At 42.0% G+C, this 24,423-nt stretch overlaps 1 protein-coding gene across 8 annotated transcripts; it reads right to left on the reverse strand.

Annotated features, from left to right (window-relative positions):
- Nucleotides 1-104: 104 nt before the first annotated feature.
- On the reverse strand, nt 105-23,788 carry reps1 (RALBP1 associated Eps domain containing 1). Of its 8 annotated transcripts, none has more exons than XM_090232779.1 (19): nt 22,877-23,788; nt 21,265-21,388; nt 16,286-16,479; nt 15,953-16,109; nt 15,578-15,642; nt 13,609-13,774; nt 13,072-13,135; nt 12,672-12,826; nt 12,412-12,533; nt 11,942-12,022; nt 10,161-10,248; nt 9,875-9,973; nt 9,646-9,718; nt 9,350-9,548; nt 6,205-6,378; nt 6,008-6,094; nt 3,578-3,717; nt 1,714-1,819; nt 105-1,545 (listed from the first exon to the last, which is right to left on the reverse strand). In XM_090232779.1, exons 1-19 carry the CDS (start codon nt 23,027-23,029, stop codon nt 1,477-1,479), a joined length of 2,316 nt encoding a protein of 771 aa, XP_090088905.1. In that variant the 5' UTR covers nt 23,030-23,788; the 3' UTR covers nt 105-1,476. The 8 variants fall into 8 exon arrangements, with proteins under 8 accessions (XP_090088905.1, XP_021456133.3, XP_021456135.3 ...); XM_021600458.3 differs by having other exon boundaries at nt 15,509-15,642; XM_021600460.3 differs by having other exon boundaries at nt 15,953-16,115.
- Nucleotides 23,789-24,423: the final 635 nt, after the last annotated feature.

Consider the following 24,423-nt stretch of genomic DNA (forward strand, 5'->3'; position numbering starts at 1 on the left):
TGCATCATTTTTTACTATCTAGCGTTCAAAATGTAGCAATACAAGGTATTCCTTGGGACGGCTTGAGTCAGTCACATCAACAATAACATTTGAACCTCGAAAAAGGTGGTTAAAATATTGTCATTTTATTTTGTGTAAAAATCACACAGCTGCTAGTTCATTCTGCAGAGATACATCCATGCAGTTAAACATCATCCCACAGCCATAATAAGCAATTAAATAGAATATTTGCTGTTAGTCAGCAATTAATGCAAATGTACATATGAGATCAAAAGGTGTGTATCATATACAATATACAACATAACCCTTTTACAGTACATCAACCTGAACAGCAGGGAAAATAAGGTTCACCTAGGTTCAATACAGGGAGAATAGAATAAAGTGGAAACCTGAACGCCAGGAGTAAGGCATTTGAAGACAGGTTGAGAAAAGAAACAGGAAGTTCCAGGAAAACAAAGACAGTTATACAATGTTTAGGTACCACCACAATGTCATACTAGGTAAGATATACAGGTAGAAATCAAGTGGTCTATTTTTAAGCGCAGTCTTCATACTAGATAAGAACATGAACAACATGCAGGTAAAAATAAAAATGGTGTCAGAGGGGAAACAAAAAGAAAAACAGGGGGGGGTGCAGTCTTTTCAGTCAGGTCTCACTTCCATAGTTGGTATCTCACAAGGACCTCTCTCACAGGCAGCGGCAGCATGAGCAACTACAGAGCCAGGAGCGAAAAAGGTGTCCCGTCATCTGGGGGTCGATCACTTCACAAGGTAATACAGCTTACTGTGTTAAGGATCAAATCGCAGAAGACTAGTGAAAAAAAACTAAAAGGAACACATATACACTTGCATTGTGCAGTTTGTAACCGTTGCCTGCCCACATACATCCACACACACAGTAATAAACTGGAACATTAATAAATTCCTGTCACATGATCAGTCCAAGGTGCTCCAGGATAGAGCATCATCTCCCATAGACTCCTCCCCTCTCCTCACCCAATGCCCTCGCTGGTATGATTATCTGTCCTTGACAGGGCCCGGGCGGCCAGGCCCACTCACACTACAGACAGACCACAGTGTGCTCCTCTCATTCAGTGAACTGGACACTTGTCATCAAGGGGAAGAATGGGGAGGGAACTTGGCCTTCAGTACCCCATGACTCAAGTTCCAGTTCTATGCCTGCCTGCCTAGCCTCGGGGGCCTGTCCTGTTATAAGGGATTGACGTCTACAATAATCTTTATTTCTTTGATAAATAAAAGTGCCAATATTTGTAACATTCCCATCCCAGCCGCTCTGGTAAGACTGTACTCTGTCTGATGAGGGCGACTCAGGGTGTGTTGTTGCAGTCAGTCAGCCGGTGACAGAGTCCGTTTCACACAGTAGAGACAGCAGAACACAGAGGGAGTGGACATCGGGAGAATAACATGTGCATCTCTCCTATCTGCTCTCATGGACTTATCCTCCTCACAAACAGGTTACAAATGGGAAAATGGTCTAAGCTGTTCCAGTTGAACCTCCAAAGATATCCTCTCTTCTAGCAAGTCCTATGAATGAAAAACAACAAGATAAATCACCAAAAATTAGGAATGAAGTTCAACCTTTGTAAAGGCTTCGATTTTTTTTTTATGCCAAAATGTTCCAAATCAAGCCTCAGGTTCAGTTCACTAACAAATTGGTTAGTATGCATGTACTGTGTTTAAACACTCCCCTACCTTTAGCTGTTGCTGTAATTCACTGTTGAGCCTGGCCAAGACTGTGTTGGTCTCCTTGTTTCTTCTGATAGAGGCTTGAATAGCTTTTTTATCCTTCCCAACCGACCTGCAATTATTTATTTTTTTTAAACTTAAATTTCTTCATTTCAATGCCAATTAAGTGATCGACGATATACAGTGCCTTGCGAAAGTATTCAGCCCCCTTGAACTTTGCGACCTTTTGCCACATTTCAGGTTTCAAACATAAAGATATAAAACTGTATTTTTTTGTGAAGAATCAACAACAAGTGGGACACAATCATGAAGTGGAACGACATTTATTGGATATTTCAAACTTTTTTAACAAATCAAAAACTGAAAAATTGGGCGTGCAAAATTATTCAGTCCCCTTAAGTTAATACTTTGTAGCGCCACCTTTTGCTGCGATTACAGCTGTAAGTCGCTTGGGGTATGTCTCTATCAGTTTTGCACATCGAGAGACTGAAATGTTTTCCCATTCCTCCTTGCAAAACAGCTCGAGCTCAGTGAGGTTGGATGGAGAGCATTTGTGAACAGCAGTTTTCAGTTCTTTCCACAGATTCTCGATTGGATTCAGGTCTGGACTTTGACTTGGCCATTCTAACACCTGGATATGTTTATTTTTTAACCATTCTATTGTAGATTTTGCTTTATGTTTTGGATCATTGTCTTGTTGGAAGACAAATCTCCGTCCCAGTCTCAGGTCTTTTGCAGACTCCATCAGGTTTTCTTCCAGAATGGTCCTGTATTTGGCTCCATCCATCTTCCCATCAATTTTAACCATCTTCCCTGTCCCTGCTGAAGAAAATCAGGCCCAAACCATGATGCTGCCACCACCATGTTTGACCGTGGGGATGGTGTGTTCAGTGTGATGAGCTGTGTTGCTTTTACGCCAAACATAACGTTTTGCATTGTTGCCAAAAAGTTCAATTTTGGTTTCATCTGACCAGAGCACCTTCTTCCACATGTTTGGTGTGTCTCCCAGGTGGCTTGTGGCAAACTTTAACCGACACTTTTTATGGATATCTTTAAGAAATGGTTTTCTTCTTGCCACTCTTCCATAAAGGCCAGATTTGTGCAATATACGACTGATTGTTGTCCTATGGACAGAGTCTCCCACCTCAGCTGTAGATCTCTGCAGTTCATCCAGAGTGATCATGGGCCTCTTGGCTGCATCTCTGATCAGTCTTCTCCTTGTATGAGCTGAAAGTTTAGAGGGACGGCCAGGTCTTGGTAGATTTGCAGTGGTCTGATACTCCTTCCATTTCAATATTATCGCTTGCACAGTGCTCCTTGAGATGTTTAAAGCTTGGGAAATATTTTTGTATCCAAATCTGGCTTTAAACTTCTTCACAACAGTATCTCGGACCTGCCTGGTGTGTTCCTTGTTCTTCATGATGCTCTCTGCGCTTTTAACGGACCTCTGAGACTATCACAGGGCAGGTGCATTTATACGGAGACTTGATTACACACAGGTGGATTGTATTTATCATCATTAGTCATTTAGGTCAACATTGGATCATTCAGAGATCCTCACTGAACTTCTGGAGAGAGTTTGCTGCACTGAAAGTAAAGGGGCTGAATAATTTTGCACGCCCAATTTTTCAGTTTTTGATTTGTTAAAAAAGTTTGAAATATCCAATAAATGTCGTTCCACTTCATGATTGTGTCCCACTTGTTGTTGATTCTTCACAAAAAATACAGTTTTATATCTTTATGTTTGAAGCCTGAAATGTGGCAAAAGGTCGCAAAGTTCAAGGGGGCCGAATACTTTCGCAAGGCACTGTATAAATCAACAATGAAAGACCAGTCACTATTCAGATTCATATGGAGCCCCTGTTCCTACCTGGGAATGGACGGCTGTGCAGCTAAAACAGTGGCTATGACATTAGACTTCAGGGGGAGGGCCTCTTCCTGGAGTTCATCCTCAGACTTCAGTCTCCGGCGGACAGGCTTAGGTGGGGGGGCCATGATGGACCCTTTGGCCTGACAGGGAAAAAATAAAAACACTGTATAAATCTGAAAATAACCATTTGCAAGTACAAACAATAGTACGCAAGTATTAACACCATGGGACCACGCAGCCGTTATACCGCTCAGGAAGGAGACGTGTTCTGTCTCCTAGAGATTAATGTACTTTGGTCCGAAAAGTGCAAATCAATCCCAGAACAGCAACAAAGGACCTTGTGAAGATGCTGGAGGAAACAGGTACAAAAGTATATCCACAGTAAAATGAGTCCTATAGGGGGAGGCTTGCAAGCCGAAGAACATCATCCCAACCGTGATGCACGGGGGTGACAGCATCATGTTGTGGGGGTGCTTTGCTGCAGGATGGACTGGTGTACTTCACAAAATAGATGGCATCATGAGGTAGGAAAGTTATGTGGATATATTGAAGCAACATCTCAAGACATCAGTCAGGTAGTTAAAGCTTCCAAAAAAAAATGCTACCAAATACTAATTGACTGTATGTAAACTAATGACCCACTGGGAATGTGATGAAAGAAAAAAGCTTAAATAAAATCACTATTATTCTGACATTTCACCCTTAAAATAAAGTGGTGATCTTAACTGGCCTAAAACAGGGAATTTTTACTAGGATTAAATGTCAGGAATTGTGAAAAACTGAGTTTAAATGTATTTCGCTAAGGTGTATGTAAACTTCTGACTTATGTAAACTGTATATATTCACCCCCTTTGCTATGAAGCTCCTAAATAAGATCTGGTGCAACCAATTACCTTCAGAACTCAAATAAATAGTTAAATAAAGTCCACCTGTGTGCAATCTAAGTGTCATATGATCTCAGTATATATAAATATGTAGCCGTTCAAAAGGCACAAGAGTCTGCAACACCACCAAGCAAGTCGCACTATGAAGACCATGGAGCTCTTATAACCCAACAGATCAGGGTTGGGTTATAAAAAATATCCGAAACATTGAACATCCCACGGAGCACCATTATATCCATTAAAAAAAAATTGAAATAATATGGCACCACAACAAATCTGCCAAGAGAGGGCTGCCCACCAAAGCTCACGGACCAGGCAAGGAGGGCATGAATCAGAGAGGCAACAAAGAGACCAAAGATAACCCTGAAGAAGCTGCAAAGCTCCACAGTAGAGATTGGAGTATCTCTCGTACACTCCACAGAACTGGGCTTTACGGAAGAGTGGCCAGAAAAAAGCCATTGCTTAATCTCTGGGATATGCGTCCCACCTGGCCAAAAGCCAGTGAAAATGCAGAGCACCAAATTCAAATAAATTACTATAAAAATCAAACTTTCATGAAAACACACATGTAAGATACCAAATTAACGCTACACTTGTTGTGAATCCAGCCAACGTCAGATTTCAAAAAGGCTTTTTGGCGAAAGCAAACGATGCTATTATCTGAGGATAGGATACTCTGGTCAGATGACATAAAATTGAGCTTTTTGGCCATCAAGGAAAACACTGTCTGGAGCAAACTCAACACCTCTCATCACCCGAGAACACCATTCCCACAGTGAAGCATGATGGTGGCAGCATCATGCTGTGGGGATGTTTTTCATCAGCAGAGACTGGAAAACTGGTCAGAATTGAAGGAAGGATGGATGGCGCTAAATACAGGGAAATTCTTGAGGGAAACCTTTTTTTTTAATCTTACAGAGATTTAAGACTGGGACGGAGGTTCACCTTCCAGCAGGACAATGACCCTAAGCATACTGCTAAAGCAACACTCGAGTGGTTTAAGGGGAAACATTTAAATGTCTTAGAATTATCTAGTCAAAGACCAGACCACAATCCAATTGAGAATCTGTGGTATGACTCAAAGATTGCTGTACACCAGCAGAACCCATCCAACTTGAAGGAGCTGGAGCAGTTTTTCCTTGAAGAATGGGAACAAATCCAAGTGTCTAGATGTGCCAAGCTTACAGAGACATACCCCAAGAGACTTGCAGCTGTAATTGCTGCAAAAGGTGGCTCTACAAAGTATTGACTTTGGGAGGGGGTGAATAGTTATGCACGCTCAAGTTCTGTTTTTGTCTTAGTTCTTGTTTGTTTCACAAAAAATATTTTGCATCTTCAAAGTGGTAGGCATGTTGTGTAAATCAAATGATACAAACCCCCTCCCTAGAAAAATACATTTTAATTCCAGGTTGTAAGGCAACAAAATAGGAAAAATTCAAATATTTTCGCAAGCCACTGTACAGGTATCGAGTCAGTGTACTGAGGTACGAGGTAGTTGGGGTGATTGATTGAGGTGCATCATGGTCTAAATAAGTCAATTACTTACAGAGTTCACAGTAGCTGCAGCTCGCTCTTCCTGGTTGTCACTCTTCACAGTTCTCAAAGGCCCAGCACCTTCTGAAGACTTCTCTACCTGTGAACGGAGAACGAACAGTCTGTCTTATTATAACAGGAGTACAGATGATATAACCGGGTTAGGTTCACCAACTGCAAGGTGGTTCTGTATTTTACGGTGTGACTTACCGGCAGACTCTCTGGGTGCTTCTCCCCGTCATCGCTGGGCTCTTCTGAGGCTGCAAACGCCTGGAACTGACTGAAGTCAGCAAAGTTGGGCTGCTCCGGGATCTGCTGGGGCGAGGTAGTGGAATGAGCTGCCAGGCCCTCATCTGAGCGATGCCCACTGTGGGGACCTGAGGTCTGGGGCAAAAACACAGGGTTCAGACTAAACACTGCATATTGAAAAATGGAACACAACCTTGAATAGGAGATTACTTAGTCAATGACTTCGGTGTGGATTGAAATTTACTGCATAGGTACCTGGAGAAAATTGGGGGAGGGTCATGTTTTTTCAATTTCAGTCAAGGGGAGTGTTGAGTATTTTTTTAAGTTAATTTGTGGAATTTCTTTCCTTCTTAGCATTTGAGCCAATCAGTTGGGGTGGTATACAGAAGACAGCCCTATTTGGTAAAAGACCAAGTTCATATTATGGCAAGAACAGCTCAAATAAGCAAAGAGAAACAGTCCATCATTACTTTAAGACATGGTCAGTCAATACGGAAAATCAAGAACTTTGAACGTTTCTTCAAGCGCAGTCGCAAAAAACATCAAGCACTATGATGAAACTGTCTCTGATGAGGACCGACACAGGAAAGGAAGACCCAGAGTAATCATCAACTGTTCAGAGGAGACTGTGTGAATCAGACATTCATGGTTGAATTGCTGCAAAGAAACCACTACTAAAAGGGCACTGATAATAAGAAGAAACTTGCTTGGGCCAAGAAACACAAGCAATGGACATTAAACCTGTGGAAAATTGTCGTTTGGTCTGATGTCCAAATTTGACCTTTTTGGTTCCAACCATCATGTCTTTGTGAGACGCAGAGTAGGTTAACGGATGATCGCCGCATGTGTGGTTCCCACCGTGAAGGATGGAAGTGGTGCTTTGCTGGTGACAATGTCTGTGACTTATTTAGAATTCAAGGCATACTTAACTAGCATGGCTACCACAGCATTCTGCAGCAATTCACCATCCGATCTGGTTTGCACTTAGTGGGGCTATCATTTGTTTTTTAACAAGACAATGACCCAAAACACACCTCCAGGCTGTGCAAGTGTTATTTGGCCAAGGAGGAGAGGCCAAATAATGACCAGGCCTCCACAATCACCCGACCTCAACCCAATTGAGAAGGTTTGGGATGAGTTGGACCGCAGAGTGAAGGAAAAGCAGCCAACAAGTACTCAGCATATGTAGGAACTCCTTCAAGACTGTTGGAAAAGCATTCCTCGTGAAGCTGGTTAAGAGAATGCCAAGAGTGTGCAAAGCTGTCAAGGCAAACTGTGGCTACTTTGAAGAATGAAATATATTTTGTTTAACACTTTTTTCATTACTACATGATTCCATATTTGTTATTTCATCGTTTTGAAGTCTTCACTGCAATGTAGAAAATAGTAAAAATAAAGAAAAACCCTTGAATGGTTAGATCTGTCCAAACTTTTGACTGGTACGGTGTGTGTGTGTGTGTGTGTGCGCGCGCGCGCCTGATGCCGCCCCTCATCGCTGATTCTCCGCCTGGCATGCAATATCAAGTGAGCCTACAGGCTATTTAGTGTAGTCTCAATCAAATTATCCATAGCTTATAGGCTACGAAGTGCATGGCCGGAGAAGCACAGATCAAAGTTATATTACAAAGATAGCTGCTGGGATGGTATAAATAAAACTAGGCTGCATTACACACGGCAATGGATATTCCAACCCTGAGCCCCGGGCTGCTCTGCTCTTGCTGATCAAAACCTTTTTTGTGTACCGTCTCACCAATGCTGTGCAGGCCTACAGTGGCAGCAGTTCAGGAGGTGAGTCAAAAGCTTCTTCCAAACATTACTTCCGATTAGGCCTAGTCCAAATCATGTGCGCGGACTAGCCTATAACCTATGTTCAGAGTTATTGATTCGAGTAACATTGTGGTGCTGAAATTTGAAGCAGCAGCACAACCAATGGACAGTAGGCATCATTAATATAAAGTTTTAATTTGACTTTAGTAACAACAAGAGGACTTTGTGTTGGAGCCTATTTCTTCCTATTTAAGAAAGAGGTAGGCCTACCTGTTTGACAGATAAAATTAGGCTATTAGGCTGCTATATTCATAGATTTGCCATAGGTCTACCTTTTATTAAAGAAAATGGCAAAAAGCACAGGCCTACACATTGTTATCTTAAGATTTAGAGGGGGAAAAAATTACAGATCCCATTATATATAAGTAAACTATAACAGTGCTTAGGTCCGTGACGCTTTATGATAGAAACAAGCGGTAAAATACCCGGGATATCATTTAGTTTCTACAGCAGAGACAAAAATGTACTTTGCTTGAGAGGTAATCAAATTCTGTCACTATCAATTGATTAAGCTATTCACTTTCTGTACAATAGAAGATATTTAAACCCAAGACAGCTTTTAGGGAAACACTTGACCATTCTCAGATTCCTAATGATTGTTTGCAGACATGAACAGTTTTGTTGCAGACAAAACACACTGATTTGGCATTGGAGAAATGTGACAAGATGAACACACATCTGTCCATTCTTAGCCTGTAATTTATGTGGTATTAAAAAATATTCTGCTAATATGTAACATTATGTAGAATTGCATGAAATGTTTCTATAAGGCCATTTCTCTCTCTGACCTGCAAATATGATGTCCTTTATAGTAAAAGCTATCTGTCCACAGTAGTCTCTGAACTCACAACCTTCTGGCCCGCAGCCCTGTGCCAAAAAATATATAAAAAAATCCTGCGTTGCCATGTAATGCTTACAGAAGAAAGAACAGTTTCTAAAACTGCATATCTAAGGCTTTGGTGTTTCCAAGAAGTGAGGCTAAACATGTTCTCTGCTATCCACTTCGTTTTAATTATTATTTTGGGTGTGTGTATATATCACTTTTTTTTCCAAGGGAAGGCTATCCATTTTCATTTCAGAGAGGTTCTCTTTTCTCCATGTAACCCTTATTATAAATAACGTTCACTCCCTTAGTTGTAGTAGTAGTAATAATAAGTGTGTGTAGAGTGAATAGAACATAAAGGAGATTTCAGCATTTAAATATGTACATTTCCTATTTAAGACTACACAGAGGCAGCAACATTTTGATAAGTCTTCAGGTCTGTGCTGATAGTTCTACCTGTGTGGGTAGTGGTCTAGGAGGCACGGCTGGAGGGTAGGCCACGACTCCAGCCGACTGTGGCCCGGTGGGGACAGCCGCAAAGCTTCTGTTCATGTCTAGAGAGGAGGAGCGGGAGTGGGAGGCGTGTGGTCTGGGGGGTGGCGGTGGGGGAGCAGTCACCACCTTCAGTCCTTCAGGAGACGTCCCAGAATGAGACCTACAACACAGCTAGTGAGCTTACCATTCAAAAACTCTTCAATTAACAAAGCATGTGTTTTGACATCGAATATCTCTAGATATTGAGACCAACTTACCTTTGTCTTGTTACAACACTAGTAATTGGGTCTTGATCTGAAGTATAGGAATCTGAACTGCTATAACCATCACCTTTAGGAGAGAAATATGAGTATTGTATCTTGAACCATGCCTCAAGGAAATGCAATATAATATGGTCACAGATCTATTATAGGAAATATGGCCTACCTAAAAATTGCAACTGTCCTAAATTCTTTATGATAATGGCACATCCCTTGAGACACTTACCAGAGTTAGCAGTTACAAACTTCATAGAGGTGGCAAGCTTGGTTTCTTCAGAGAGGTCAGGTGGTTTAGCCATCAGGGGACTCGTAGGATGTGTGTGGTCTTCAGGAATGAGAAAGACGGTGAATTCCCATAACAGTATTTAGAAAGAGGTACAGTGCATCCCTTCACTACTTCTCAGTAAAATTTTTGAGAGTTGCTAGTCTCTCCAGTCTCTACTGCTTTCGAAGACAGAGCTCGGTCTTCTGATATGTTTACGTGCTCTTATCATATGGGTAAAGTATCTTACCACTTCCGGTTCTCTTCAGCTCCATCTCTTGCATATGGATCTTGCTTGGGGTCATGCGGATGGGGACAGGGTGGACAATGGCTGTATCCTGTAAGGACAGAGGTGTCTGATGATCATAAGCCCATATACTGCCATTAGGATAGAAATATTTCATATAGTGTCAGAATAGTTTGTAAAAGGCTAGAAAAGGCTTCCATTCATGGCAATTATGCAGATTGAGAAAACTGAAGCTCTACAGTACCAGTCAAACGTTTGGACACGTACTCAAAGGTTTTTCTTTATTTAAAAAAAAAGTGTTAAACAAATCAAAATATATTTAACATTTGAGATTCCTCAAAGTAGCCACCTTTTGCCTTGACCGCTTTGCACACTTGGCACGCTCTCAGCCAGATTCATCTGGAATGCTTTTCCAACAGTCTTGGAGTTCCCACATATGCTGAGCACTTGTTGGCTGCTTTTCCTTCACGCTGCGGTCCAACTCATCCCAAACCATCTCAATTGGGTTGAGGTCGGGTGATTGTGGAGGCCTGGTCATCTGATGCAGCACTCCATCACTCTTCATCTTGGTCAAATAGCCTATACACAGCCTGGAGGTGTCCTTTTGAAAAACAAATGATAGCCCCACTAAGCGCAAACCAGATGGGAGGACGTATCGCTGCAGAATGCTGTGGTAGCCATACTGGTTAAGTGTGACTTGAATTCTACATAAATCACAGACAAGCGTCACCAGCAAAGCACCCCCACACCATCTCCTCTATGCTTCATGACGGGAACCACACACACACAGAGATCATTCGTTCACCTACTCTGCGTCTCAAAAAGACATGACAGATTTCCACCAGTCTAATGTCCATTGCTCGTGTTTCTTGGCCCAAGCAAGTCTCTTCTTATTGGTGTTCTTTAGTGGTTTCCTTGCAGCAATTTGACCATGAAGGCCTGATTCATGCAGTCTCCTCTGAACAGTTGATGTTGAGATGCGTCTGTTACTTGAACTCTGAAGCATTTATTTGGGCTACAATCTGAGGTGCAGTTAACTCTAAAGAACGTATCCTCTGCAGCAGAGGTAACTCTGGGTCTTCCTTTCCTGTGGCAGTCCTCATGAGAGCCAGTTTCATCATAGTGCTTGATGGGTTTTTGCAACTTTACTTAAAAAAAACTTTTAAAGTTCTTGAAATTGTATGGATTGACTGACCTTCATGTCTTAAAGTAACGGACTGTCATTTCTCTTTGCTTATTAGAGCTGTTATTGCCATAATATGGACTTAGCCCTATTTGGTAAAAGGCCACCTGTTTACCACCCCTACTTTGTCACAACACAATTGATTGGCTCAAATGCATTAAGAAGGAAAAAAAAATCCACAAATTACTTTAAACAAGGCACACCTGTTAATTGAAATGCATTCCAGGTGACTACCTCATAAAGCTGGTTGAGAGAATGCAAAGCTGTCATTAAAGGCAAAAGGTGGCTACTTTGATTTGTTTACCACTTTTCTGGTTACATATGATTCCATGTGTTATTTCATAGTTTAGAGTAAAAAAAAAATGAAGACATTAAATATTGCTAACATTTAAAATATCCCAGGAACTTATAGGGCCCACAATGTCATTCTTTATCATAATATGGGACAAAAAAAAAGCTAAGCAAGCAAAAATCACATGGGTACTGCTGTTATGGTAAATTCAGTAGCACTAAGTACATGCACTCAGAGCGAGATCTTAATTAGCCCTTGGGTTAATTTCATAATTTATACTGAAACAGGCAAACTAAGTGATGGACTTACAGGGTCAGCTGGCGCAATGTTAGAATCAAATTGGGTCAGAGTTTGTGAGCTGGAGGAGCGCTCACTAAAAGTCTCCCACTGCTAGAGAGACAAAGCAGAAACACATCAGCACACAGGATGATTCCCCACCCAGTTACAAACCCCACTGCATTTACCATCACTTAGCCATTCATTATAGTGAGGAAGGGATGGATATTGACTGGAACCATGATAACTAGCTTAACAGAAATGGAGCAAACTGACTGATTGAGAATTGTAGCTTTCTGTAAGTACTAATCTGTGTTTCTTAAAAATGGATAAGAAAGATACTGAATTAGGAAATTACTGCGAGAGGACAGCTCCTAAAACCGAGCAATGGAAAGATCCTTATCGATCACTTAATTGAGAAGTAATTTGCAAAATGCTGGAATGGCAAAAGTTCAACGATGACCTATTTTACAGTGACAACATGTGGTGGTTCGGTGTCCAACCTCATTGCCCTGGTTGAGATCAGGCCAGGTCTGGTTGAGTGAGGGCATGGAGGGGGACTTGTTGGGTGTCACCTCCACGGGGGATCCCGAGTAGCCCACGTCAGGGGCCTGGTCTGGAACCTCTGGAACATGGAACATTTATATCAGGATGACAATTCCATTTCTCTCTGTGTTTCATAAATCAACTGTCTTCAGCAGACAGTCCCAAGGCCAAGTTTGGACAGATTCTGATTATATAGCAGGAGAGCGCCAGCTTTTACCTGCGGAGTCATCCAAGTCAATAAGCTTTGGCATAAGACTCTCCGGCAGCTTTTCAGGTAGATCATAGCTGTTTTTCCGAGCAACAACCAGATGAAATGCAGCACAGAACTCATCCAGTGTCAACGCCCCGTCTTTATCGAAGTCTGACAGCTCCCTGTAATGCAAAAAATGTGAGTCAGCGAAAAAGACAAACTCGTGAATGGAAAACTGCTCGAATCCCTTGTGAATTCAATCACTGGACAAGAGGTATCCAAATTCAATAACTGAAGAGTTATTTATTCCATTCTTTGGTATTACTTCCTGGATTAAGAATAAAGCAGGTGGTTCATAATACAAATCCATCATTACATATGGGGAGCATCTCAACTAAAGCCAATAGCCCTCTTTCTAATAACTTACCAAATGTGGGACAGTTCAAGAATAGGTAGCTTTGATTTTGTGAAAAATTCTTTTGCGGCAGAACCTGAAATATAGACGAAGGGAAAAACTGTTTGTGCTGGGTCAATCACTGTAGCATAACAGCCAGTCCCTGTAACCTTTAAAGGGCCAATCCTTAATTGAAACAAAGTGGTTCCCTGCCTCTGTTTTGGTAAAAAGCTGAGGGATAGGCCTGGAGAAATGTAACCACTAAAATTGAATGGGCAGAGCTATGAATACAAGGACTGACCAGCCAATATATTAAATATAGTTTTTAACATGTTGAGAGGCTATAAAATGTTTGTTTACATGTACAATGTTTACAACCATTGGTGTAAAACAAACATATTTTGGGTTCTGATGGAGTATGACAGTTAAACTAAGCTCATTAGGCACTTCTAATGTATATACCCTTTGATTCTTGAATAACATTCATTTATTAGTCCAAAAATGGATGAAGCAACTGCAGATTGAAGGTGAATGTGTAAAAGCTGGTTTCACACAAAGCTCACTACTCACCAGGAATGAAACCGTTGAGGTCTGGTTGGATGGTCTTGAACTGATTTATGTAATACTGTCTCTGCTCGTCTGTGATTTTCCAGGGGTCGTCATAACCACCACTGGACTGTCTTTGGGTTTCATTGGTTGTTGTCGCAGATGCAACCGTTCGTATCGAAGAGTTCTCCTAAAGCCAATCATGTGAAACATTGAGAGAAAAGAACCGTTCCTGACTTATCGTAGTAGCAATAGCTACAGTGCATTCAGAAAGTATTCAGACCCCTTGACTTTTTCAACATGTTGTTACGTTACAGCTTTATTCTAAAAAGGATTAAATATTTTATCAAGCTACACACAAAACCCATAATGACAAAGCGAAAACAGGTTTACACATTTTTGCAAATGTATTAAAAAAAATAAAGTATTCAGACCCTTTGATATGAGACTCGAAATTGAGCTCAGGTGCATCCTGTTTGCATTGATCATCCTTGAGATGTTTCAACCTGTGGTAAATTCAGTTGATTGGACATGATTTGGAAAGGCACACACCTGTCTATATAAGGTCTCACAGTTGACAGTGCATGTCAAAGTAAAAACCAAGCCATTAGAGCTCGACAGTTCCTTCAACCTAAGACAAGATTGTGTTGAGGTACAGATCTGGGGAAGGTTACCAAAACATTTCTGCAGCATTGAAGGTCCCCAAGAACACAGTGGCCTCCATCATTCTTAAATGGAAGACGTTTGGAACCACCATGACTCTTCCTAGAGCTGGCTGCACGGCCAAACTGAGTAATCGGTGGAGAAGGGCCTTGGTCGGGGAGGTGACCAAGAACCCGATGGTCACTCTGAAAGAGCTCCAGAGTTCCTCTGTGGAGATGGGAGAACCTCCCAGAAGGACAACCATCTCTGCATCACTCCACCAATCAGGCCTTTATCGTAGAGTGTGCAGACGGAAGCCACTCAGTAAAACGCACAACAGCCCGCTTGGAGTTTTCCAAAAGGCACCTAACGGACTCTCAGATCATGAGAAACAAGAGTCTCTGGTCTGATGAAATCAAGATTGAACTCTTTGGCTTGAATGCCTAGGGTCTCGTCAGGAGGAAACCTGGCACCATCCCTACGGTGAAGCATGGTGATGGCAGCATCAAGCTGTGGGGATGTTTTTCAGCAGCAGTCTCTGGGAGACTAGTCAGTGTCGAGGGAAAGATGAACGGAGCAAAGTACAGAGGTCCTTGATGAAAGCTTGCTACAGAGCACTCAGGACCTCAGACTGGGGAGAAGGTTCACCGTCCAACAGGACAACGACCCTAAGCACACAGCCAAGTCAACGCAGGAATGGCTGCGGGACAAGTCTCTGAATGTCCTTGAGTGGCCCAGCCAGAGCCTGGACTTGAACCTAATCAAACATCCCTGGAGAGACTTGAAAATAGCTGTGCAGCAATACGCCCCATCCAACCTGACAGCTTGAGAGGATCTGCAGAAAAGAATGGGGAAACTCCTCAAATACAGGTGTACCAAGATTTTAGCATCATACCTAAGAAGATGACTGTAATAGCTGCCAAAGATGCTTCAACAAAGTACTGAGTAAAGGATCTGAATACTTATGTAAATGTGATAGTCTTTATTTTTACAAATGTGCAAACATTTATAAAAACCTGTTTTCGTTTCGTCATTATGAGGTAATATGTGTAGATTTAGGGGGAAAAACACAATTTTATACATTTTAGAATAAGGCTGTAATGTAACAAAATGTAGAAAAAGTCAAAGGGTCTGAATACTTTCCGAATGCACCGTATGTAGTTTGAGGGGGAAACATTAGCCAATGAAATAGAGCATGTAGTGAAATAGGCCATCTCCATCTCTATGCCTTTAAGCCATTACAAGAAATATGACAGGTCCATGGAAGCATTTGCTGCACTACCTGGACCGGTGAGGAATGTATTGCTGGGAGTGTGCTGGAGGAGGGGGGATGAGCATCTTTCAAACTGACCCAGCTTTCCTGAACAGGGGGAGGAGAGTTGGCAGACCACATCCCATCACCTGACACCACAGGTCCTGTAGAGAGAGGAGAGTTACACAGCCTCAGGACAGGGCAATTAGATTACAGAGCTCCTTCTCGCTGATGCTGTGAGCATACTCAAGCATTCAGTGAGTGGATTAAAGACACTTGTCATCAATAGTCCTATTATCAATAATCATGTTGAACCTCACTTATCTAGCAAGCTATGTAATAGTTATATGACTGGCGAAAGCCAAAACGATGCATGACAACTGTGTACAGATATTAATACACATCTACAACTGAAACTGTAAACCTTGTCAGACTAACATTCAGAGGATACAGGTTGTTGTGTGGAGTGTGTACCTGCTTGTGGTTCTCTGAAAGGTGTCCAGACAGCACCTGCCACAACCACAGGTTGTCTCTCTACGTTCCCCCCGCTGGCCTGACGTTTGTGCTTTCTCCAGTGGGGCGAGGTGGGAGGGGACTGGTGCGGAGACACCACAGGGGACGTGGTGTCAGGCTGCAGCTTCAAAGAGTGGCAAATAACATCAGATTAAAACCTAAATGTCTATCAAAGTTTGAATTGTAATTCTGACAGATCAATCTGTCAAGAAACTAGATCATTCAAATAGTTGATCAAATATATTTCTCCACTAGAGATCTCTTAATAAGAGAAACGCTCAGAGGGGCAATGACCTGTGGTTCTACTGTGGGCACGCAGGGCTGGATGACCTCATGGGCAGACAACTTCTTGACCTGCCCTCGGCCTGGGGGTCGTGGGATTACGCCCTGGTAAGACCCCTGGTTCTCAGAGTCTGGGTACATGGCTGTGTGTCTGGCCTCCTGTTCATTCTTGGCCACAACAAAGCGAGGCAGAGGCAAGTCCTTGACTGTAGATGAGAAACTGTTAGATTATAGCACTGCCTCAAATCCCTTCTAGCTAGCTAGTTGTTTCAACTAGCAGGACTTAACTAGTCAGTTGTTGTCGTCTAGTATGGCCTATTACAACATGGCCTACAAAAGTGTTGAAAATGATAACCACAACATTTGTTTGCAGCTGCATTATTAACCACATCTAGTTAAAGTGTTACCCAATTTACTTAAGTGACGTATCAAAAGGTGCTTTACAAAGCCTAATGTTCAGGTTTTCAAGAGGTACTTTGAGTCCTTTCCTCCAATAGCTCTGGCCCAGGTTCCTGTTTAGGCTGTGCAATTTCCTGTTGAATGTGTTCTCTATTCTTCGCTTGTACACTACATTACCAAAAGGTATGTGGACACCTGCTCATCGAACATCTCATTCAAAAATCATGGTCATTAATATGGAGTTGGTCCCCCATTTGTTACTATAAGAGCTTCCACTCTTCTGGGTTGGCTTTCCACTAGATGTTAAAACATCGCTGCAGGGACTTGCTTCCATCAGCCACAAGATTATTTAGCGATGTTGGGCGATTAGGCCTGGATTCGCAGTCAGCGGTCCAATTCATTCCAAAGGTGTTCGATGGAGTTGAGGTCAGAGCTCTGTGCAGGCAGTCAAGTTCTTCCACACTGATCTCGCCAACCCATTTATGTCTGGACCTCAACTTCTGCACAGGGGCACAGCCATGCTGAAACATTAAAGGGCCTTCCCTAAAAACTGTTACCACAAAGTTAGAAGCACAGAATTGTCTAGAATGTCATTGTATGCTGTAGCTTTAAGATTTCCCCTTCACTGGAATTAAGGGGCCTAGCCCGAACCATGAATACAGTCCCAGACCATTATTCCTCCTCCATCAAACTTCTCAATTGGCATTATGCATTGGGGCAGGTAGCTTTCTCCCGGAATCCGCCAAACCCAGATTCGTACGTCGTACTGTAAGATGGTAAAGCGTGATTCAACACTCCAGTTTCCACTGCTCCAGAGTCCAAAGGTGGCAAGCTTTACACCACTCCAGCTGGCGTTTGGCATAGCACATTGTGATCTTAGGCTGGTGTGCGGCTGCTCTGCCAAGGAAGCCCATTTCATGAAACTCCCGTCGAACAATTATTGTGCTGACGTTTTCAGAAGCAGTTTGGAACTCGATAATGAGTGTTGCAACCAAGGACAGGCAATTTTTACACGCTGCGCGCTTCAGCACTTGGCGGTCCCGTTCTGAGAGCTTGTGTGGCCTACCACTTCAAGGCTGAGCCGTTGTTGCTCCTAGACGTTTCCACTTCACAAAAACACTTAGTTGACCGGGGCAGGTTTTTTATTTTTATAAAAAGACTTGAAGAAAAGGTAGCATCCTATGATGGTGCCACATTGAAAGTCACTGAGCTCTTCAGTATGGCCATTCTACTGCCAATGTTTGTCTATGGAAATTGTATGGCTGTGTGCTCAATTTTATACACCTGTCAGCAACGAGTGTGACTGAAGCAGCCAAATCCACTGATTTGAAGAGGTGTCCACATGCTTTTGTATATACAGTACCAGTCAAACATCTAGACACACCTACTCATTCAAGGGTTTTTATTTGTACTATTTTCTACATTGTAGAATAATAGTGAAGACCTCAAAACTATGAAATAACACATATGGAATCATCTAGTAGCCAAAAAAAGTGATACATAAATCTAAATATATTTTATATTTGAGATTCTTCAAAGTAGCCACCCTTGCCGTGACAGCTTTGCACTTGGCATTCTCTCAACCAGCTTTAGGAAGGTAGTCACCTGGAATGCATTTCAATTAACAGGTGTGCCTTGTTAAAAATGTAATTTGTGGAATTTCAGTTGTGTTGTGACAAGGTAGGGTTGGTATACAGAAGATAGGGCTATTTGGTAAAAGATCAAGTCCATATTTTGGCAAGAACAGCTCAAATAAGCAAAGAGAAATGACAGGTCATCATTACTTTAAGACATGAAGGTAAGGGTAAGTAAATATGGAAAAGGTAAAGAACTTGAAAAGTTTCTTCACGTGCAATCGCAAATGGCTCTCATGAGGACTGCCACAGGAAAAGAAGTCCCAGAGTTACCTCTGCTGCAGAGGATAAGTTCATTAGAGTTACCAACCTCAGTTTCCCATCAAATGCTTCCCAGAGTGACAGACACATCAACTGTTCAGAGAAGACTGCATCAACCAGGCCTTCATGGGTTGAATTGATGCAAAGAAACCTCTACTAAAAGTACACCAATAACAATAAGAAACTTGCTTAGGCCAAGAAACATGAGCAATGGACATTAGACCGGTGGAAATCTGCCGTGTCTTTGTGAGACACAGAGTAGGTGAACGGATGATCTCCACATGTGTGGTTCCCACTGTGAAGCATGCGAGGCATGCGAGGTGGTGGTGTGATGGTACTTTGCTGGTGACACTGCCTGTGATTGGTTACCACAGCATTCTGCAGCGATACACCTTCCCATCTGGTTTGCGCTTAGTAGGACTATCATTTTGCTTTTCAACAGGACAATGACCTCAAACACCTCTGGGCTGTGTATAGGCTATTTGACCAATAGGGAGTGATGGAGGGCTGCATCAGATGACCAGGCCTCCACAATCACCCAACCTCAACCCAATTGAGATGGCTTGGGATTAGTTGGACCGCAGAGTGAAGGAAAAGCAGCCAACAAGTGCTCAGCATATGTGAGAACTCCTTAAAGACCGTTGGAAAAGCATTCCAGGTGACTACCTCATGAAGCTGGTTGAGAGAATGCCAAGCTGTCAAGTCAAAGGGTGGCTACTTTGAAGTATCTCAAATATATATTTTTTCTTGATTTGTTTCACTTTTTTGATTACTACATGATTCCATATGTGATATTTAATAGTTTGTGTTTTCACTATTATTCTACAATGTAGAAAATAGTACAAATAAAGAAACACCCTTGAATGAGTAAGTGTGTCCAAACTTTTGACTGGTACTTTATAGTGGTCTTCATTTCCTGCAAAATCACACTCCATCTCTGATCCATCCATATCTCTGCATCCTGCTACTTATTAAACGGACTCAGATATGAAACTTGGGTGATGTATCCTCTATGCTGACAGTATATGCATTTGAAAACAGCTCATCTCTAGGGAGCACACATGGCATTAGGAAAGTATTCAGACCCCTTCCCTTTTTCCAGGTTTTTAGACATTTTGGGAAATGTATAAAACACAGAAATACCTAATTGACATAAGTATTCAGACCCTTTGCTCTGGTGACTCAAAATTGAGCTCAGGTGCATCCTGTTTCCAATGAGCATCCTTGAAAAGTTCATACATCTTGATTGGAGTCCACCCGCAGTAAAGTCAATTGATTGGACATGATTTGGAAAGGCACACACCTGTCTATATAAAAAAAGGTCTCACAGTTGACAGTGCATGTAAGAGCAAGCACCAAGCAAAGAGGTTAAAGGAATAAAGGTTAAAGGAATTGTCCGTAGACAGGATTGTGTCGAGGCACAGACAAATGTCTGCAGCATTGAAGATCCCCAAAAACACTGTGGCCTCTATCATACTTAAATGGAAAAAGTTTGGAACCATTAAGACTCTTCCTAGAGCAAGCCTTGGTCAGGGAGGTGACCAAGAACCCAATGGTCACTCTGACAGAGCTCTATAGGTCCTCTGTGGAGATTTGAGAACCTTCCATTAGGACAACCATCTCTGCAGGACTCTAGCAATCAGGCCTTTATGGTAGAGTGGTCAGACGGAAGCCACTCAGTAAAAGGCATGACAGCCCGCTAGGAGTTTGCCAAAAGGCACCTAAAGGACTCTCAGACCATGAGAAACAAGATTCTCTGGTCTGATGAAACCAAGATTGAACTCTTAGGCCTGAATTCCAAGTTTCACATCTTGGGTATACCTGGTACCATCCCTACGGTGAAGCATGGTAGTGGCAGCATCATGCTGTGGGGACTGGGAGACTAGTCAGGGTCGATGAACGGAGCAAAGTACAGAGAGGTCCTTGATGAAAACTTGCTACAGAGCGCTCAGGATCTCAGACTGGGGAGAAGGTTCACCTTCCAACAGGACAACGACCATAAGCACACAGCCAAGACAACGCAGGAGTCGCTTCGGGACAAGTCTCTTAATGTCCTCGATTGGCACAGCCAGAGCCTGGACTTGAACCCGATCGAACATCTCTGGAGAGACCTTCAAATAAATGTGCAGCGACACTCCCCATCCAACCTGACAGAGCTTGAGAGCATCTGCAAAGAAGAATGGGAGAAACTCCCCAAATACAAGTGTGCCAAGCTTGTAAAATCATACCCAAGAAGACCCGTGGCTGTAATCATTGCCAAAGGTGCGTCAACAAAGTACTGACTAAAGGGTCTAAATAAATACATAAGTAAATGTAATCAGTTTTTTTTTATTTAAAAAAACTGTTTTTGCTTTGTCATTATGGTTGTGTGTAGATTGATGAGGGAAAACCACAATTGTATTTATTTTAGAATACGGCTGTAACATAACAAAATGTGTTAAAAGTCAAGGGGTCTAAATACTTTCCGAATGCACTGTAATCGGTTTTGTTTTGAAGTCAAATGTGCGCCATTGTGAAAAACACATGACTATGCTACTCTCCCTTCAATATAGGCAACTGAATTTAACTGAAACCGCACCAAAGGCAAACATAAAAAGATGTAAACATTGTCCAGTGTGCCCCCAGGTGCTAATACCCTCTCTCATACATTAGTGGTTAATTCCTAATAGATGGAGCATTCCAGACATGTTTACTAACCAGAATTGAGGCTCTCTACTCGGAGAGGCAGTCCGGACTGGGCTACAGCGATGAGTTTCAGTGCAATGTAAAACTGGCTCCTTCCAAAATGGCCCAGGCGAGTGGCTCCACAGAGCTCTGTGATCTGAGACAACAAATTTACATTTCAGTCTTTTTTGAGGAGGGGGATTATTTAAGATACTCTTTGAAGAGGTAGGGTTTCAGGCACTTTCAGAAGATGGGCAGGGACTCTGCTGCTGTTGGGGTCTAGGGTTTGAGCATAGCCTGAAGGTAGGGAGGGGCAGTTCATCTTATTATCAACATACTGTAGAGTGATATAAACTCACTATTGTGTTCACGCATCACTGTTATGTGCCAAATAGTTGATCATGGGAGGGAATGTTGCAGTCTCTCACAGAGAAAGTTCCAAGGACATTGCTTCCTAACTAACACAGGAAGACAGATGTTGCTTTGTGTGCTCACTGAGCAATGTGACTTGTGTCGTCATAAAAGAAAATGGTCTGACATTTCTACAAGGATGCATCTGAATTAGATATATACATATATATAGATGTATACGGCAAGTTGAAGACCTATTCCCTGAGACTTTGCCATTGCGTTGGTAAGAAATATAACTACCAGCCAAGGCCTAGTGAGTCTGCATCATTTCAATGGGAAATAGGCCACAGACAGACCCAGGCAACATTTCACATCTCAGATTTATGGATCATGGATTAGGCCTATTCTTCAGTATAATGAACAACCAAAACAGAAACCTTTAGTCCTGTGTTTTTGCATTAGGGAGGAAATAAAAGCATACATCATGGCCCACAAAAGAGCACAGTAACTGTTGAAACAAAAGTCTGAGTCACACCCCTTCCTAGCACATGAATTCTATAGCCTACACCAGGACAAGTGGCCTAGGAATTAGACTGAGCAGGTCAATAAATGACACATTGAAAGAAAGACAGCCCAGCAAACCTTCAACCGCAACAGAAATGTTGGCGTCAGCCCACAAATTGATAACAGCACGAATATAAAAAGAAATAGCTAAACATGACTGACTATGTTCAAGTAACACAGTCGTTGCTACAATGCACATTCTACTGGCTTCACATCTTGGATTGGATTAATGTTAATCAGTCAAATGAGCACTATGACCTTCGAATAGTATCAAGGCGATACAAATATGAGTATCTTATACTGTACATTTTGTATCCAGTCCAGCAAGCAACAAAGTATTAAATACACAAGAGAGAAAGTGGGCTGTCGACTTAAACTGGTTAGCTACAAAAACAAGTGGGGATAATTAAGCTAGTTTATGATTCAAATTGCAAAAATATCAAGCAGAAAGACAGCTAGAAAAACATTGAAAATAAATAGCTGTGGTGTTGAGAGAACATGTGGCTATGTATAAAATGTAATGCTAGCAACTTAACTATATTCTTGGTAGCATGCTTTGCTAGTTAGCCTGATGCAGGAAATACCTTTTTCAATTTGCTAACTGGCAAGTATAAGGTGTGTCTCGTCACGTTAACCACTGTCAACATGAACACCACATACATGTCAACACACCTCTATCACATTTGACAGATTGATACGTTTAGCTGGCTAGTTAATTTAGGTAGCCCACCTGCAGGACAACCTCGCTGGGTAGCTGGGCCGCCCGGAAAAGGTCAAGAACTCTGCCATTGGAAGCCACTTTCTTTGTGTTGTCCGTATCGCAATAAACGAACAAATCAGAGTAATACTTCTGCTCTCCATCAGATAATGTTAAACTTTCCATTATGGCATAAAAAGTACCCGTTTAGCGAACTAGCTGTTTCGTTATCCTTACTTGCCTGAACTGGACCCAAAAAGTGCGAAAGAGCGACGTTGCTGGTTAGCTTTGCTAAATAGCTCAGCGAAATGCTGGTTATGGCAAGAAGGGGTCTTGTATGTCCCCAGAAACTAGCCCAGTCGCAATATTACGTACCGAATGGTTAGAACAATTGACTATTTAGGGTAATTACTTTGCTATTTATCAATGGATAAAGTTAGACTTTCTGGCCTCGCTACTAACGTTACAAGCTGTTAGCAGCTAGCTAACGTAGCTGGCTAGCCAGGTAGAAAACCAGCCTCAAGTCAGCAATAGTCAACTTCCGAGACTGGGTGTCGGTATTCAACGGTAAATGAAACGGAGTTCTTCCGGTTCTATTCCGTTGCCGTATGTTTCAATCAAGTCTGAATAATTCAAAATTATATTAGACATGAAGTTTTAGGGTCTTCTGGCTCTTTTCTCCACCAGTCCTATGCCCCGTGATGTCATCGTACAGACGTTGTGAGTGAGCGGCGCCCGGATCACAAAAAAAATGCCATAGTTACTGTATATTTGTTTGTTTGTCATATCTGATGCACTAGTAGAATGCCATGGCTGTGATTAACCAGGCATAGGAGGTCCATTGCGGAAGGTTTTGCCTTTTTAAACGGCTGTTGTTTCCCTCGTGTATGATGAGAGGGGACAACCAGAACCTGGCCTTACAGGAGACATTGATACAGGGACTTCACAGAAAGTATTCATACCCCTTGATTTATTCCACATTTTGTTGTGTTACAGCCTGAATTCAAAATGGATTCAAAATCTCTCACCCATCAACACACCACCATTATGACAAAGTGAAAACATATTTTTAGAAATGTTTGCAAGTGTATCGGAAATTAAATACAGACACTCCAAATTGAGCTCAGGTACATCCAATTTCCTTTGATCATCCTTGAGACTTTGATCAAATCAAATGTTATTTGTAACATGCACCGAATATAACAGGTGTAGTAGAACTTACAGTAAATTGCTTACTTACAAGCCCTTAACCAACAATGCAGTTTTAAGAAAAATAAGTATTAAGATAAACTGAAATGTTTTTTTTTTTTTAAAAGACCAAATAAAAATAACAAACAATTAAAGAGCAACAATAAAATAACAGACCCGAGGCTATATACAGGGGGTACAGGTGCAGAGGCAATGTGTGGGGAAACAGGTTAGTCAAGGTCGATACAACTTGATTAGAGTCCACCTGTGGCCAATTCAATTGTTAGGACATGATTTAGAAAGAAACCCACCTGTCCCACAATGTCAGTGGGTTGAGAGGTCTTGGAACACTAATCGTAAAGAAGGTTGAGTTTGCTTCGTTTATTGCGTAA

The sequence above is a fragment of the Oncorhynchus mykiss genome, chromosome 4, assembly GCF_057628025.1.
Source record: "Oncorhynchus mykiss isolate SJ-2025 chromosome 4, ASM5762802v1, whole genome shotgun sequence".
NCBI classification, from domain to species: domain Eukaryota; kingdom Metazoa; phylum Chordata; class Actinopteri; order Salmoniformes; family Salmonidae; genus Oncorhynchus; species Oncorhynchus mykiss.